This window comes from Brassica rapa, chromosome A09 (genome assembly GCF_000309985.2).
Source record: "Brassica rapa cultivar Chiifu-401-42 chromosome A09, CAAS_Brap_v3.01, whole genome shotgun sequence".
NCBI classification, from domain to species: Eukaryota; Viridiplantae; Streptophyta; class Magnoliopsida; order Brassicales; family Brassicaceae; genus Brassica; species Brassica rapa.
In genome coordinates this window covers 29900216-29919449 of record NC_024803.2, presented here as the reverse complement: position 1 = coordinate 29919449, position 19234 = coordinate 29900216, and the positions used below count along the sequence as shown (strand labels likewise).

Sequence of the window (19234 nt, the reverse complement as noted above, 5' to 3'; positions counted from 1 at the left end):
CTCGCCATATTCATCCCGTAGGAAGCTAGAGCGACTTGCCCAGAGCGACGCACCGAGGTCGCTCGCATCTCACACCCTTCTCGGAGCGACCTCCCAAAGCGACACCCCGAGGTCGCTCGCGTCTCTATGGCGAGACGACACGAAGCGAAGCCTGGAGCGACCTCTCAGAGCGACCTACCAAGGTCGCTCCCGATCCAGAGCGACCCGTTGGAGCGACACACCAAAGTCGCTCGCGACCTCTCGCCCGGACACACCAAAAATCGGCCCTGGAGCGACTTCCCGGAGCGACACCTGCAAGTCGCTCCGCGTTATTTTGCTGCCGAAAATCATGATTTCTTAAGGACCTTTTTGCAATTTATTTTGGACGTTTTGCACTTGGAAAAACCTATGTTTTAAACATCTTTTGTAGCCACCAGTGGCAGATTATCTTTTATCTTTTGATCTATTGAGAAAGACACAAGAACTCTCTTGAGAAGTTCATCTCTTGGATTTTGATTGTTATGTTCTTGTGTTCTTGTTGATTTCTTATCTATTTCTTTACATGATTAATCTGAAATCCAATATGGGTTTAAGAGGAATCATGGAGATTAGTGAGTAATCACCTTTTGAATTCATGGGTTAGGGAGATTAAGGGTGATTAGGTTAGAGCTAGGATGTTTTAGTGTAGATCATTCATATTTCCTTGCTAGTAGAGTAATCATAATGCATCTTCTGAGTTGGCCACTCAGTTGTTGATCCTTAGGCATTTCTCACCCGAAAGGTGTTCGATGAAATGCCCGAGACAACTCTCCTAGGCTTTTAGTATACTTTGCCAAAGACATTTGTTGTTAAAGGTACTAAGATAGCTAATAGACTTGTTAGTAATGATTGCTTTCATATTATTCAACCAAAGACATTTGATGTTTGAGATATGTTAGCAAATGAGCATTCATCTAGACATAGAGCTTGCTTAGAATTGTGTCTAGGCTTAAGGTTGATAGTTTGATTGATCATCTGCCATCCTTAGTTCGATACTTGATCACCCAAGGTCTAATCCCTATACCCATGAGTTCTCTTTTCCTTTAGTCAAGAAAGTATCATTCTGTTATTGCTTTCTAGTTTTAGTCATAGTTTAAAACCCTTCTAAATCATTGGTTGCACTTAGATTAAGTGAGTACTTGCATTCTCAGTGCTTTGATATCCCTCAGAACTGGTTCGACAATCATTTATACTACAACATTTGTCTTAGGAGCCTTGAAAACTCCTAACATCAAATTGGCGCCGTTGCCAAATTCTGAGTAGATTTGAACATTGAGATTTAGTCACTTGCTTGAGACTAAGTCATTTTTATTTTCTTTTGTTACTGATTCTCTTTCTTCACCTCCCTTTAATCTACAGGTGTATGAACTTGAGGAGCAGGGGTCCATCAAACCTAGTTCCAATAGCTGCAGACATCAGAGCTTTAGAGAGAGAGTGTGCTAGAAATAGAAGAGAAGAAGAGCAACAGGCTCACTTGCAGAGATTGAGTACTGATATGGGAGACATACCTCAAAACCAACAGCGAGCAGCTCGACCCATTGGCACTTACGACCGCCCCAACATTCATGGTCATAGATTGGGAATCCGAGCACCCGCTGTGGCAGCCAACAACTTTGAGATCAAATCAGGACTCCTCAACGTGATCGAGAACAACAAGTATCATGGCTTGGCTCTAGAGGATCCATTTGATCACTTGGACAGGTTCGACAGCTACTGTGGGTTGTCAAAAACCAATGGTGTGTCCGAAGATGCCTTAAAGCTCAAGCTATTCCCTTTCTCTTTGGGGGATAAGGCACGTCAGTGGGAGAAGTCTCTACCCAGTGACTCCATCACTACTTGGGATGACTGCAAGAAAGCATTCTTGGAGAAGTTCTTCTCTACTTCAAGAACTGCTAAGCTGAGAAACGAGATTTCCAGCTTTCAACAGAAGAACTTGGAAGGCTTCAGTGAAGCCTGGGAGAGATTCAAGGGCTACCAAGCTCAATGCCCACACCATGGCTTTTCTAAGGAGAGCTTGCTAAGCACATTCTACCGTGGTGCTCTTCCTAAGTACAGAGCCAGACTGGATACAGCTAGCAATGGGTTCTTCTTGGGGAGAACTGAGGAGGATGCAGAAGAACTGGTTGACAACATGGTAAAGAGTGATGCAGTCTACAGTGGAGACCACGACAGAAGCAGTAGAACTGAGGATAAGCAAACGAGGAAGGAGTTGAAAGCTCTACAGGATAAGATAGACATCCTCCTTGCTGATAAAGCTACCCAAGAGCAGCTGCACTTTGTCGGCAACCCAAGCCAAGAGACACCAGCTATTGTCCATGAAGTTGAGGGTTTGGAAGGTCAGGAAGAGCTGTGTTTCATCAACAACAATGGTAGCTGGTACAAGAAAGAACCCAACTTTCAGTACAACAACTACCAACAGAAGTCCTATTCCAACAACCAGCAGAGTGGCTATCCGCCAAGAAACAACCAGCAAGGCAGCTATCAGCCTCAGCAAAACCCCTCGTCTGGTTCCTCTGCTCCTCAAGAGAGCAGCACTGATACCTTACTGAAGCAAATCTTGGAGTCTCAGACTAGAAGTGAGAAGCAAGTTGGTTATGAGTTGAAGAACCTTCATTCCAAGATTGATGGGAGCTACAATGAGCTCAACAACAAATTCCACACCTTGCTTCTACAGTCAGGAATTTAGAGAATCAATTTGCTTCCATGAACACTCACCAGAATCGCCAGCAAGGATCTCTACCTGGAAAGTCTGACCAAAATCCCAAGGAGGCCAAAGCTATCACCCTTAGGAGCGGTAAGCAGTTACCTCCTAGAACCCTCACCAAGGATGCTGAGAAATTAGGTGAGGGGGTTGCCATCAACATAGATGATGAAGTGGTGATTGTTGATGAGAAGATCAATGACGAGATCTTGGAGAAGATAGTGGAAGCCAAAGGTAAAGGAAAGGTTGGAGAGGAGAAGAAGACAGTAAAGGATGGTGAAGTTGTTACTCCAGCAAGTGAAAGTTCTTTTGTTCCTCCTCCCTATGAACCCAAACTTCCATTCCCTGGTAGATTCAAGAAGCAGCTGCTAGAGAAATACAAAGCTCTGTTTGAGAAGCAAATGAGTGAAGCTCAGGTTGCAATGCCCATCATCGATGCTTTCATGTTGATTCCTCAATACAACAATTTCCTGAAAGATGTTGTAGCTGCAAAGAAGAAGGAGATGGAAAGCATGATGAATCTTACCCATGAGTGCAATGCCATCATCCAGAGGCTTGATGTTCCAGAGAAATTAGAGGATCCAGGAAGCTTCACACTACCTTGTGCTCTTGGACCTATGGTATTTGAGAAAAGTCTCTGCGATTTGGGAGCTAGTGTCAGCTTGATGCCTTTGTCTGTTGCAAAGAAGCTTGGATTCACTCAGTACAAGAAGTGTAGACTCTCTCTGGTGTTAGCTGATCGTTCAGTGAAGTACCCTGTGGGCATCTTAGAGGACCTCCCTGTGAAGATTGGAAGGTATGAGATACCTACAGATTTTGTGGTGCTTGAGATGGGTGAGGAGGCTCAAGATCCATTGATTCTAGGAAGGCCATTCTTAGCTACAGCAGGAGCTATTGTTAATGTGAAGGAAGGCACGATTGATCTCCATTTGGGTAAAGAGAACATCCTCCACTTTGACATCAAGAGGAAAATGAGGAAACCAACTGTGTTCGGGCAAGCCTTCTACATTGAAGAGATGGACACCCCTGCTGATGAGCACCTTGAAGAGTTACCACCTGAGGACGACGAGGAGGGAGCATCTCCCTCTACTCATTCCCTATAGAAGGTAACCCACCACACTCCCTTGTATATACCATTTCATTTTTGCATATTAGTCTTCTTTTCGGTATCTCTCTCTCTACTTGACGACACAGAGACTGTGTCACTCAAGTTTGGGGGAGGTACCAAGTATTTGATCATGTTTGCTTTGATGTTGTTTCATTGAGTCATGCATGGCATACCTATTTGCATAGATAAAAAAAAAAAATCAATCATTTAGTTTGCATCATTTGCATTTTTAGGAGAGTCTAGAGCATATAGGTTGCATTCACTTGCATTGGGAGCAATGATTTGAATGCCTTGTAAAGAACACTACGTTGCACTTGACTAGCTTTTGCACCTCTCAAAAAGACTTGTATGTTTCGAGCCTTGAAAACTCTTCCTGAAACTTGTTGATTGCTGAAACTCAGTCTTTGAAGCCAACTACAACCTTATTAGAAATGAATGAACTTAATGCTTCTTGCTTAGGGTCCCTTGTGTACTGAGTCATGGCTATACACACTGGAGTTGTCACATCTTTTATGCCAATCTTTTTGACAAACTCTAGTGGTAACCACTCCCAAAACCTTTCCTTCCTTTTAAGCTTTCATTGTTTGATGAGTGAGGCCTTCTTCGGAAAGTCTTACATGCGCATAATGTTGAGAGTATCGGGAACGACAATGCTTGATCTTCATTTTTGCTAGATTGGACACTCTTTTGTCTAGCTATAGGTGGGAGGGTGAGTGTTGTGATCATGATTTGGGAGAAATGAAAAATAAAAAGGATAGACTCTTTGTGCTTAAGTGAATCGATTTTCTGGGATAAGTAGAGAACCTCTAGCTCTAGTTTTGAAAAGTCTTGGCCCCCAACCTAAAAAAAAAAAAAATATATATAAAAAAAAAAGAAATCGAAAAAAAAAAAAAGAAAAAGAAAAGAAAAAGGGGGCTAGCAAAGTTGTTAGGAGCTAAGAAATGTTTTGAGGTTGTGAAAAATCCCTTGTAGATTTCAAAGAGAAGGAGTTAAAGTTCTTAGGATCTTTTGGTGAGAGATGTGAGTAGGGTTTGACATTGGGAAATGATTGTGTGATTTGTATGTTTGGGAAAAGGGTAGAACAATGGAGATTGAGCATTGTATGCATGAGTTGGTCCCTTTCTTAGATATATTATGTGCAATGTCAAGGCTACTTGTTTTGAGAGTAAACCACCTTAAAGATCATATGTTTTGAACCTCTTGAATCACTTGAATAAAAGCCTTCCCTTACCCAACCAAATGACTTGGACCAACTGACCATTTGCAAGAATTCACCTGATGTTTTGTGCTTAATGAATGTGAGAGTTGGTTGATTTGAATGTGTGGATGCTTGATGATGAGTGTAAGAACAAAAAGAGTTAAGATAGGCCTAGAGAAGCTAGAGTGTAATAAGAGAGTGTGCTAGTTGTGTTTCTTTTGGCTATGTGCTCCCACCTTCAACCTCTCTCCCTATGAGTTCTAGAAAGTTCACTTGTGGACAAGTAAAAGAACAAGTTTGGGGGAGTTGATATCTTGCATATTTGCATTGTTTTATCCATTCATCCATTAGCATTTTCATCATATAGATTAGGATTTAGCCATGTCTAGGTTGCATTTTGCATTCATTGTCCTCATTAGGTGTTGGAGTGCCACATGGAGTTCTTGGGGACATTTGGATGCATTTGGAGCTTAAAGGACGTGAAACAGGTGATCATTGGACGAGCAGAGCATGGGAGCGAGGTTCCGCAGCGACGTCATGAGGTCGCTCCAAAGCACCTCTCAGAGCGACCTAGCTAGAGCGACCCCGTGAAGTCGCTCGCCATATTCATCCCGTAGGAAGCTAGAGCGACTTGCCCAGAGCGACGCACCGAGGTCGCTCGCATCTCACACCCTTCTCGGAGCGACCTCCCAAAGCGACACCCCGAGGTCGCTCGCGTCTCTATGGCGAGACGACACGAAGCGAAGCCTGGAGCGACCTCTCAGAGCGACCTACCAAGGTCGCTCCCGATCCAGAGCGACCCGTTGGAGCGACACACCAAAGTCGCTCGCGACCTCTCGCCCGGACACACCAAAAATCGGCCCTGGAGCGACTTCCCGGAGCGACACCTGCAAGTCGCTCCGCGTTATTTTGCTGCCGAAAATCATGATTTCTTAAGGACCTTTTTGCAATTTATTTTGGACGTTTTGCACTTGGAAAAACCTGTGTTTTAAACATCTTTTGTAGCCACCAGTGGCAGATTATCTTTTATCTTTTGATCTATTGAGAAAGACACAAGAACTCTCTTGAGAAGTTCATCTCTTGGATTTTGATTGTTATGTTCTTGTGTTCTTGTTGATTTCTTATCTATTTCTTTACATGATTAATCTGAAATCCAATATGGGTTTAAGAGGAATCATGGAGATTAGTGAGTAATCACCTTTTGAATTCATGGGTTAGGGAGATTAAGGGTGATTAGGTTAGAGCTAGGATGTTTTAGTGTAGATCATTCATATTTCCTTGCTAGTAGAGTAATCATAATGCATCTTCTGAGTTGGCCACTCAGTTGTTGATCCTTAGGCATTTCTCACCCGAAAGGTGTTCGATGAAATGCCCGAGACAACTCTCCTAGGCTTTTAGTATACTTTGCCAAAGACATTTGTTGTTAAAGGTACTAAGATAGCTAATAGACTTGTTAGTAATGATTGCTTTCATATTATTCAACCAAAGACATTTGATGTTTGAGATATGTTAGCAAATGAGCATTCATCTAGACATAGAGCTTGCTTAGAATTGTGTCTAGGCTTAAGGTTGATAGTTTGATTGATCATCTGCCATCCTTAGTTCGATACTTGATCACCCAAGGTCTAATCCCTATACCCATGAGTTCTCTTTTCCTTTAGTCAAGAAAGTATCATTCTGTTATTGCTTTCTAGTTTTAGTCATAGTTTAAAACCCTTCTAAATCATTGGTTGCACTTAGATTAAGTGAGTACTTGCATTCTCAGTGCTTTGATATCCCTCAGAACTGGTTCGACAATCATTTATACTACAACATTTGTCTTAGGAGCCTTGAAAACTCCTAACATCAATTAGCTGAAACCTGCCTGCGAAGGACAGATGCTTGACTGTCCATGAGGAGAAACGAGCAGCAATTTTATCTATAAGAGGCTGAAAGTCTGAACGTGTCATTTTTTTTGGAGATAGCGGAACCCCCAGATAACGCAGCGGTAGAGCTCCTTGAGCAATCCCCATTGCTGTAGCCAAATCACGACATCTACTACTGCTACCCCCGTCAATCAGCAGCTCTGATTTCTGTCTGTTGATTTTCAAGCCTGATATTTGTCTGAACTCCTCTAGAATTTGCAGAATCCCTGTCAATGATTCCGCAGTACCATCAAAGAAGATCAACAAGTCATCCGCGAAGCTCAGATGGGTGATCAGAGGAGCCTCACACTCTGGATGGATACCAAATCTCCCTTCTATTGCTCCTTTATCGAGCATTTTTGAAAGAATATCCATGGCGATCACAAATAGTAAGGATGATATGGGATCACCTTGCCTCAAACCCTTTTTCCTCGAGAAAAACCCTTGGAGCTCACCATTCAACGCTATGCTGTATGAGGGGGTAGTAACACACTCCTTAACATGTTATTCTAGTTCATTCTTACTTAGCTATCGACTTTTCCATAAGCATTGGAGAGGGAAGGACTTACGTAACCAGTTTTTTCTTTTTTTTTAGGAAACCAGTTAGATAATAAAATGCAAAACTACGAAAAAAATTGAACAAGCAGAAAATTATAAAATCCGATTCTTGCAACCATTTTGCATTGTTAACCTAAACAGATTCTTTAACTTATATGGAAAATAATACGAAACGGCCAAAAGACTCACAATGTTGCACATGTGAATACCAGAACTGAGGCAAGCAAGACGAATTGTTTCGAAGAGAATAAATCACCAGGAATCAAAAGATTCTCAATTTGAGGTGATAACTGTGTCAAACAAAACTAGTTTAAAAAACCTAGAATCGAAATGTATATATGGTCACAGGAAATCAAAGTAAAAAACAGTGTTTTACCCAAATTTGAAACCCTTTTGACCATCACTGCTACTGAATTCACGGAGGACCAAACGAGATCAACGATTGAACAACTATAAACCTGAAGCACAGGACCCAATACACTTCAGATCACCAGCAATAAGAACCGGACGGAGCGAGACGAACCGGGATCTACACCTAAAATGTATATTTTCTTATTCTAATTTTTTATTTTATTTATTTAACTTAATATTATCATTTCTTATATTATATATATTCTTATTTTAATTTTCAAATTTATTTATTTAACCTTTTTGTAAGCCTTTAGATTTTTTATATTTAATTTTACAAAGAGGAGCGTCCATGCTAGGATACAAATCTTTTTTCCAAAAGAAATCACGTGGCTTATTAAATCATGTGACCGAAATAATAATTTTGACCGGAATAAACCAAATATAAGCAATCACTATTTTATATATAAAAAATATGTTTATATTTTTATTATTTCCAAATCCCTACTAATTTTGAATTTGACTGGAATAAGCCAAAAAATAAATCATCTCCACAATGTAATATTACTGTTTCATATTTAACAAAAACAATTAACAAAAAAATTAAAATAAGTAAATATAGATTATCAGAAAAAATAATAAAAAATAGAATAAATAAATATACAATATAAGAAATGATAATATTACATTAAATATAGTATCTGAAATAATGTATAGTTTTACATTTTTATTATTTCCAAATCTCCACTAATGATATTACATTTTTATATGAAGAGACTGTTTATTTCCTTCTAAAAAACATGGCTATAAAACCATCCACCCAGCAACAGCGAACTCACACCATTGCCCCTCATCAAAGAAGACTAGCAAAATAAACACAATGACTCCACTAACTTTGTAGGGGTTCTTCGCGTTGGAACATCTCAGAATCACAGATTTTTATTTGATTATATCCACTTCTGTCAGGCCGCGAGTACGTGGAGCTTGCAGTGTCGATTTTCTATGCCATGCGATTATGATTTGAATAAGAAATGATAATATTAAGTTAAATAAATAAAATCCAGAATTAGAATAAAAAATATACAATATAAGAAAATAATAATATTACATTTTTTATATTTAATTTTATAAAGAAGACTGTCCATGTTAAGATACTAATATTTTTTTTCAAAAGAAGTCACGTGACTCATTAAATCATATGACCGAAAATAATAATTTTGACCGAAATAAGCCAAAAATAAGCAATCTCTATTTCATATATTAAAAATACGTTTATATTTTTAATATTTTCTTATATTGTATATTTTCTTATTCTAATTTTGTATTTTATTTATTTAACTTAATATTACCATTTCTTATATTGTATATTTTCTTATTTTAATTTTCAAGTTTATTTATTTAACTTTTTTGTAAAACTAAATGTAAAAAATGTAATATTGTACATTTTCTTATATTGTATATTTTCATATTCTAATTTTCGAATTTATTTATTTACCTTTTTATATGAAATGTTAATATTACATTATAGACACTTACCAAAAAAATAATAATGTCATGTGGCATCTTTTGGAAGAAGTTTTTTCGCTGATGTGTACACCCTAATAACATGTCAATCTATTCCATAAAACATGAATATGTATGGTTGCGTTTTTGCTTTGAAAACTCAATCAGACATAAATGTTCCGTTTTTAGTATCTTGTATATTTACTTAGCATTTATTTAATCTTCTTTTGTATATTTACTAATTCTAATTTTTTGTTTTTATATTAAATAGTAATATTACGATAGATGTTAAATGTAGTATTTATATTTCTTATATTGTATATTTAATTATTATCTATTTTTCTTATATTGTATATAGACTAATTATTTTTTTATTGTAATGCCACATTTCATCTTTCGGAAAAAAAAAATTCGCTAAGGTGGACGCTCTATGAAGCAGAAGAGGGGGTAAAGATGTTCAGACTGTAGCTAAATATCTTGAAGTCTGAAGGAAAATAAAATATTTCTGTTTAAAAAAATTTAGACAGTGAAATCTTTTTGTACTTGTAAGCTATTTGTACCTACGTTGCACGGAAGCTTCATCGGATGTCCGATTCTCGCTTCGAAACCGGAATCAAAATCAGAACCTTGTGGAAGCTTACGGAATTTCGCTTCCAAAACGCTTCTAAAATTTTCTCTTTAAAAACACGTTGGAAGCTTACGATTCCGTTTTGGAATCACACTTCCGTTCTTACAAAGAAATACAATGTCTTATATCAATAAAAATATAAAATTATAGTTTTTAATTTATATGAAATCCAAATATAATAGTATTGAATAGAGAGAATAGAAATATACAAATATTAAAATTAATACTGTAAATTATATTTATGCATTGAAGTCCTTATTAAAGATAAATCATATATTCAAATATATCATGTCAACTAATTATAAAGTATTATAAATAATTAATATAATAATTTATGTGTATTTATATGTATTTTCACAGTCTTAATATGAAATCATTTCAAAATTATTATAAATGAATAAATGCTTTATTTTAAATTTAAATCATATAATTTTTAGTTCTAGATTTTAAACAAATTCTTATATATGTATATATATATGGATACGCTTCCAACACGTACCCGCTTCCGAATTTTTTAAAAAATCTCGCTTCTGCGCTTCTATACGCTTCCGCTTCCACGTACCCGCTTATGTTTCCACGTACATGCTTCCGTTTTCACGAAACGTAGATTTGTACTTGTGCATCTCCGGTCGGGACATTTACAAAAAGAACGGAAACAGAAAAAAGGACTACCAACCGAAGATAACAAAATTTGAATAAAAATTGTAATTCTCATTAAGAAAAACATTCCATATTTTCTAAAAAGGTGGACTGAAACTTTTCTTAAGTATGATGTTCTCTTTTTTGTGTTCAATTTTGAAGATACAAGTAGCTCTGGGCATTATGATTTTGGGTTCAGTTTTCAATTTTTTTATATATTTATGTTTTTTTGGTTATTTATGAATTTCAATTTTGTTTATCATTGGTTATTTAGGTTTTCAATTCGTTTCGAACAATAAAATTGGAAATCGGCTGATTTAGAGAAAGTTTCAGGTCTAATTAATTTCAGTTCCGTTTTTAATATCTTATATATTAAAAGAGAAGTCACAACCTTGTTATCGACTATTATAAGAACTTTTTCCTATAAAGCCGGCTCCGTTTATGAAAACATTTTAACTGATGAATCACCTAATATATATCGATTTGGAGCTGTCTTTACGCTCTTGTATGCCCTAAACCTCCACCCACTGCGACTCCTTAGCAAGTTAAACTCTTTAAAGAAGTAACCTCTCCTTCAGTACTGCGTAAGAGATCTTCTATCAAAAGAAAAATTGTTAGCGAAGCTCAGAAAACGTTTTGTATCTCTCATGCTAATCAGTATGTTGAAGCTGGAACTTACTTGCGTGTGCACGTTCAACCAAAACGTTCCCCAAGGTACACTGTTAGAAAACTGTTTAGAAATTGGAAAGCTTTGGTGATAATATTCACTGCACACATGATGGATTGTATCGGGTGTTATGAAATTGACTGGAAGTCGCGGATTATTTCTGTGACTGACTCTTCTTATGTCGTTTTGGATAAACATGCCGGGACTACGGTACTTTTATTCATCCATTGCACTATCTCTTCTCAATGTTCTTGACCACTGTAGTTTCACTAGAGATCTTTAAAGAACTTTCTCTTGTGAATATTGTTAGTCTCATATGGGATTGTACCAGAATGTATTTTTGTGTTCTATTTCTTGGTAATGAGGATTGAAAAACAATTCATTCGATCTTAAAACTTTAGATACTAAAAAGCCAGGGTTCTCAGCGATTCAGTGTGCTGACCCACATGACCACAATAATTCAGTTTCTCAGGTTGGGGAAACCACAGATAATATCGAAGAGAGCTGTGCGACATTTTCCTTACGTGCATTAGATTCCGCAGAACCACTGAAACAACACATCAGATTGATAACTGCACAAAAGGCTGTACTTTCCCTTTTAAAACTTTCCTGCTTCATACTTTTGCAGATTTAACTTCTTCTTTTTTACTAAAATTTGTAGATTTAACTTCTTGAAATGACCAGGTCGCATTGCTTTTTTACTTTCTCTGTAGTATAATCTTTGCTAGGACAAAAGAGTATTGATCGGTCTTCCTCACAGAAATACGAGTGAGTTTGCTTTGCTTCTATTTCGTTTGACTGGAAAATCAAGAAGACATGGTGAAATATTTCATTGTTTTTACTTCTTTTCAAGAATAAGGAGGTGAGGAAACTACGTCGTGCTGTTGAGTCTTGATACGGCCGTCGTAGTTCGAACTCTAACGGTCTAACCTATGATAAGTGGAATAAATCCTTGATTTTGTTTATAGTTATAAGTTTGGTTTTGCTGTGTACTTGGTCATTTCATAGCTCAGACCCAACATATATACCCTCTCATCCGACCACCAAATAATATCCCATCCAACCCAACACCTACAATACAATATTAAGCTTCTTGAATTAAGTCCTACTTATTGAGTAACTAGCCTCTCTATTTTGACTTGGGGTGCATTGAACAACTCTGATTAGTTATTTCTTCAAAATGATTCTCAATATTTGTCTATTGTCGAATATTTTAACTAGGTGTTTCTTATATTTTTTAAATTTAAATAAAGTTAAAAATAAAATTTATTAATATTGTATATTTTATTATTTTACCAATATTTTAATAGAAATCTTATTTAATTAAACATTATTATTAAAATTAAAAATAATTTTGCTTATTTTAAAATATATTTAAGAATATCTATAGTTATATCTTAAAAAATAATAATCTTCGATAAAATTTTATCTATTTATTGTGGTTAAATATATTATATCAACCTTTATAAAACTAATAAAATGATATACAATTGTATAATTATCAAAAATAAAACTAAACAATATTTATAAAAAACTTAGATATTATAAAAGAAACTAATGATATTACGATTAAATTTTGTTTAAAAAAATATAGAACGTTTTAGAAAAATTAGTAATAAAAATTGTATAATTATAAAAATAGAATAAATCATCTTTACAAATTTAGAAAATCATATCTGAATATATTTATTTTAACAATGATGTATAAATTATTACCATATTTTGATATATGACTTATTATTATATTCTAAAAAATTTAATAATTTAATACGTTAAATATTTTAATATTATAATATATATATCACAAATGTTGCAAAAAAAAATGTTTATGTAGTGGAAATAAATACCCGCGCAACAGTAATTTTGTTAATTTAGATACTTTCTGTGGATAAAATAGATTTTTCCAAAAAAGTTATTGTGTAGTTCAGAATTTTCAGATAGCATTGGATAATTTAGATAATTTGAACTATTTTGGATAAAAAGACATTTGGATAATTTGACTTTTTGGAGAATTCGGTTTAAAAGTAGATTGTTAGGATAACTGGTTATTGTTAAACTAAAGAAATTAGTTATTTTAGATACATAAACTATGTTTCAACATTTGAGTATTCATTCGGTTCCGATTTGGTCTAGATTTTTTTTTTTCAAAAACGTACGATGTGTGCAAATATTTATGAAATTCAGTTTGATTCTTCGGCTCTGGGTAAATGTGTCAATGTCTACATGCATGATATAGCTATTTTGTAAAAATGTACGAAATTTGTAAAAGCATTTTCCTTATGCAGTCGATTATTTATGGCTTATGTTGATTAAATCAATTTCAGCTTCTTTTTTTTTTTTTTAAACTGATCAGTTTCAGCTTTATTAATAAACAAGCCGATCAAGGAAGATATCTCTGACATAAGTACGTGTTAGACAATAAATGTTTTGAAATATTTCCCTTCTTCTCTTTTACATACTAAATATTTCCCTGCTGATATAGACATCAATGAAGGGAAAGTTCGGGTGGTCTTGGATGCGTTCAAGCCGTTAGTGTTCTCCATGACCGTTGAGTTTCACAGTGGGGAAGAGGCGGTGATTGCATTGAGGTATGAACGGCTCCATGGCTTCTGTCGGATATGCTCGAGCTTGAGGCATGATCAATCAAAGTGTCCCACTACAAAAACTGTATCTGAGGAAGATGATGAGGGCCCATCGGATAAGCCAGATCAGGGAGATAAGGCTCTGAGCTACAGGGGGGCAGTGGAGTCTCATCCTAAAGGAAATGTTCCTGAGGGTGATGCAAGGCGACAAAATCATCAGTCAGGGGGAAAACATGATTACAAAGGAAAAGGGATAGCTTATGATGGAGGGAAACACGCTACTTTGGCGAAAGGAGGTCCAGGAAGAAGGTACAGAGAGCAAGGGAGAGCACCATCACGATTTGTCAGACAGGCGGATTACCTTCCTCCTAGAGAGCTTCAGGATAGCTATGTTATGGCTACGCATGGAGTTAAGGGTTTGGGTAATCTGGACGTTGGGGCCCATCTGGAGGAAAATCAAAAGTTAATGCTTGATGCTTTCACAAGTGGTGGAAATAAAGAAACGCCAGGGTCTAAGGCACGTAGGGCTCTTCAGTTTGAGGAGAAGGCTTCAGGGGAGGTACATCAGAATATGGTTGGAGAGATACAAACAGATGGTGCTAGTGGGCAGAAGGAAGTGATGGCGGTCTCAGAGCTTCAAACAAGAGATCCTATTGGAGTGGGCCCTGCTGTTGTTGATACAAAGAAAATGGAGAAGGTCGGAGACTTTAGTGGTGGTGAGGAAAAGGAGGAGAGGAAGGAGGACGAGGCTGGTCTTGAAGTGGAGGGGGGTTCTTCGGAGATGGTAGCTGGTCTGGGCGGTGAAGATGGGAGTTTGGAGTATGAGATGTTCGAGGATGGAGAGGAGGAAGAGTTGGAAGGAAAAGTGGGGGACGAGATGAAGGCTACAGATACGGAGATGACAGTGGAGGATGTTAATGCTTTTGGGGAAGATGTTCAAATGGAGGAAAATGTGAATTTCCTTGCAGGGGAGAAAGGACGTCAGGGTCAGAAGAACAAGAATGGGAAGAGTAATGCTGAAGGGATGGGCGGGAATGCGAAGAAGAGGGCGGTCCAGTGCTTTGCATCTCCAAGGAAGAAGGTGATGGCAAAGCACCTCAGTAAGGTGGGGGAGAAGGGCACAGCTCCACAGAAGAAGGCTTCTGCTAAGCCTAAACCGGATCAGGACTAGAGTTTCCGTCGTGGTTGTTTTCTTTATAATTTATGCATAAGTTTAGGGCTTTATTTAAAAAGTCTATGGTCTTTATGTTTATGGTTTTTCGATTCGAGTTGTCTCTGAGTATATCAGGGAGATGGAATAAAAATGCTGGTTTTTTTAACCGTAGGGATGTGTTGCTTTGCCTAAATAAGGTGTTTTTGTTGAGTGTGAGTTACACGGGTAGTTATGTCTCATTCTTACATATTTGCTCACTAGGATTTTGGGGTTTGCTAGTCAAGCTTTCTCATCTAAGTTTATATCTTTACATACTTGGATGTTGTTTCAGTGGAGTTGGTGGCTCAATTGGGCTGGATTTTGGCTTGAGGATTGGTCAAGCTGTGGGAGCTTTATGGAGATCAGTAGAAGCTCGGTTTGGGGGTTAGAGCTGGTTGCTGATAGGTCTGGTTGCCGTTATTATGGTATGTGGACTGGGTTGAAGGTTTCTAAATTGGGATTGGAAAATGCATTTATGGTTTGCAGTGGAGTTGGTGTTTATAGAAGCTTGGTATATGGGTTATTGTGGAGTTGGCGTTTTGCCTTTCATAAAAGGTTGGATTTTATGGGTTATTTCTGGTCTAGTGCTGGCTGGTATGGATCCATGGATCCACTATCACAGGTAGTGGAGGGAGAGGTCCTGGTCTTCAAGTCTGGTGTTTTATGGGCGAGCTTCTTCGTGGTCAGGGATATGCGGTGTAGGTCCATAAGCTCTGGGGCCGGTGGTGGTTTTGAGATGGGTTATAAGAGTGAAAGGATCTTGTTACTGATTTGGTTGGAGTGGGATGTATTATTTGTAGCGAGCCACGGAATCTGTGAGGTTGATTGTAATGATATTTGGTGTATTGGGTCACTGGGAGTTTTCTTTGAACGGAATTGTTTTTTTTGCTCTATTGTTTATGTGTTTGGTAACCTAAAGAATACGGTGTTAAGGATGATTTCTAAAGTGGCATCAGAATTATTGAGATATATTTGGTTAACATTAAGTTTGAAGTGTGGTATAAAGGTTTTTATCTCAAGTTTGAGAGTTATGTATTCTGCCAATAAGGAAAAGCTCTCGTAGTTGAATTCAACGGGTCATGAAAATATTAAGTTGGAATTGTCGTGGGATGGGAAGTAATTATACGATTAGTTATTTGAGGGATATTTGGCACAAACATAAACCGGCGTTTCTCTTTCTTTCAGAAACCAAACAACAGTTCACCTTTGTTCAGAATTTTCAATTTCATTTTGGATATAAATTTTTGCATACTGTGGACCCGATTGGTGGGAGTGGTGGACTGGCTCTTTATCATAGCCATGATTTCCCAGTGACCATAATCTTTTCAAGCAATAGAATTATAGATATTGAAACAAGTTATAAAGGGAAAACAATATTTTTTTATTTCTTTTGTATATGGGGACCCGGTTCAAGATAGGAGGGATCATGTCTGGGAACGTCTCACACGAATTGGTATTACTAGGAAGGAGCCATGGTTTATAATTGGAGATTTAAATGAAATTACGGGTAACCATGAGAGAGAAGGGGGTGCGTTACGGCATGCTTCCACATTTGTACAATTCAATAATATGATTGCAAATTGTGGTCTGTTGGAGTTCCCGGCTTTGGGAAATACATTGTCTTGGAGTGGTAAGAGACAAGGGCAAACTTTCCGGTGTAGATTGGATCGTGCATTGGGAAATGCGGAATGGCATTCTCTTTTTCCTTCTGCATATGTAGAATATTTGAGAATGGTGGGATCGGATCACAGACCCATTGTCACAAATTTGGATGAAAAACGAATTAAGACAAGGAGACAATTTCGTTTTGATAAGAGGTGGATTGGAGAGGAAGGTTTCATGGAGACTATATCGAGGGGATGGAAGTCAAGGGATCACAGACATAGTTCAGGGATTGTTGAGAAGATTACCAATTGTAGACATGAAATTTCAGTCTGGAGGAAAAATAATCCCCCATATGAAAAGGAAAAAATAAATACCCTACAGAAGGCTTTGGAGGAAATTCAGTGTGATAACACTAAAACCTATGAGGAGGTGCTAGAGGTCTCCAGAAAACTAAAAGAAGCATATAGGGATGAAGAATGGTTTTGGGAACAAAAAAGTAGGACGATGTGGCATGCAAAAGGAGATCGGAATACAAAATTTTATCATGCTCTTACAAAGCAGCGACAGATACAAAAGAAAATTGTGGGGCTATATAATGGTGACGGTAATTGGGTTACATCGGAGGCAGAAGTGGAGGGGGTGGCGATAGATTATTTTAATGATCTTTTTTCAACATCTTCGCCTTCGGATAGTGAAGATTTCTTGGAAGCGGTACCAACATTGATATCTGATGATCAGAATAGTTTTCTTACTTCCTGGGCAACTTAGGAGGAAGTGCGATCAGCTTTGTTTTTGATGCATCCGAAAAAGGCTCCAGGACCAGATGGAATGACAGCCTTATTTTTTCAGCAATCATGGTCGATTATTAAAGCTGATATTACTGACATGGTGAATGAATTCTTTAGGACAGGTTTTCTGGATGAGGGATTGAATGTGACTAATATCTGTCTTATTCCAAAGACAGTAAGGCCAGCTAGAATGATGGAACTCCGACCTATTAGTTTGTGTAATGTGGGTTACAAAATTATTTCAAAGGTAATGTGCCAACGTCTGAAAAGACTATTACCGAACATTATCTCGGAAACGCAGTCTGCTTTTGTTTCTGGGAGATTGATTTCAGATAACATTTTGATTGCTCAGGAAATGTTTCATGGTCTAAGAACAAATAAGGCATGTAAGGACAAATTTGTGGCTATAAAGACGGATATGAGTAAGGCCTATGATAGGGTTGAATGGTCCTTTATTGAGGCGATGTTGTTAAAGCTAGGTTTTGCACAACAATGGGTATCCAGAATTATGTCTTGTGTTGCTTCGGTACAATATAAAATTTTAATTAATGGTCAGCCAAAAGGACATACTGTTCCAAATAGAGGGTTACGTCAAGGGGATCCTTTATCGCCTTATTTATTTATTTTGTGTACTGAGGCGCTAATTTCGAAAATTAGAAAGAGAGAAGAGGATAAGTTGTTAACAGGTTTAAAAATTGCGCGGGGTAGTCCTGCAGTTTCTCATTTACTCTTTGCTGATGATAGTTTATTTTTCTGCAAAGCTAATAGGCAAGAATGTGGGGTCGTATTACAGATTCTGAAAGACTATGAAAGAACATCGGGGCAGAAAATTAATTTTGAGAAGTCATCACTCCAGTTTGGACATAAGGTGCCAGAACTAGTGCGACTGGAAATCCAACAGGTCCTGGGTATTACCAAATTAGGAGGTATGGGGACGTATTTGGGGATTCCGGAGAGTCTGGGTGGATCAAAAACACAAATTTTTGGATATCTTCACGAAAGGGTTAACAATAAGGTAAATAATTGGACGATACGTTTTGTTACAAAAGGGGGAAAGGAAGTTTTAATCAAGTCAGTGGCATCTCCAATGCCAACTCACGTGATGTCTTGCTTTCGTTTACCCAAAACGGTTACCAAGAAATTAACGAGTGTGGTCGCTCATTTTTGGTGGGGCGGGAGTGGAAATAAAAAAGGTTTGCATTGGTTTTCATGGGATAAGATGTGCAAAGACAAAAATGAGGGGGTATTGGTTTCAGAGATATTCAGAATTTTAATACTGCTTTATTAGCAAAACAACTATGGAGGCTTATTGATAAACCTAAATCCCTTTTTGCGAAGGTTTTTAAAGGAAGATATTATAGGACATCAGATCCAATGGATCCGATACGCTCATATTCTCCCTCTTATGGATGGAGAAGTATTACTTCAGCTAGATCTCTGGTTAATAAAGGGCTAATCAAAAGAGTGGGTACAAGTTCAAGCATTTCTGTATGGAATGATCCCTGGATTCCTGCTCATCGCCCGAGGTCAGCAACCCCAAAACTTCAAAATCAATACCTGAATCCACTTCTTAAGGTGGAGGATTTAATCAATCCATTTGATCTTTCTTGGAACTTGAATTTGCTCAATGCATATATCCACAAGGATGATGTGAGGATTATTCAGGGTTTAGCTATTAGTCGGTACCCTAAGGCAGATTCATATAGCTGGCAGTTTACGGATCATGGCAGGTATACTGTTAAATCAGGGTATCGAACTGAGATATCATTCCCGGAATCAGGTTTTCAAGCCTGTG

At 37.5% G+C, this 19234-nt stretch overlaps 1 protein-coding gene and 1 non-coding gene across 2 annotated transcripts; one reads left to right on the top strand and one right to left on the bottom strand.

Annotated features, from left to right (window-relative positions):
• Window positions 1-1912: 1912 nt before the first annotated feature.
• Window positions 1913-2019, bottom strand: LOC117128627. The gene has a single exon (XR_004452021.1). It is a non-coding gene; the product is annotated as a small nucleolar RNA R71 (small nucleolar RNA).
• Window positions 2020-13813: 11794 nt separating this feature from the next.
• Window positions 13814-15025, top strand: LOC108869677. The gene has a single exon (XM_018654403.1). It carries the CDS (start codon window positions 13814-13816, stop codon window positions 15023-15025), a length of 1212 nt encoding a protein of 403 aa, XP_018509919.1.
• Window positions 15026-19234: the final 4209 nt, after the last annotated feature.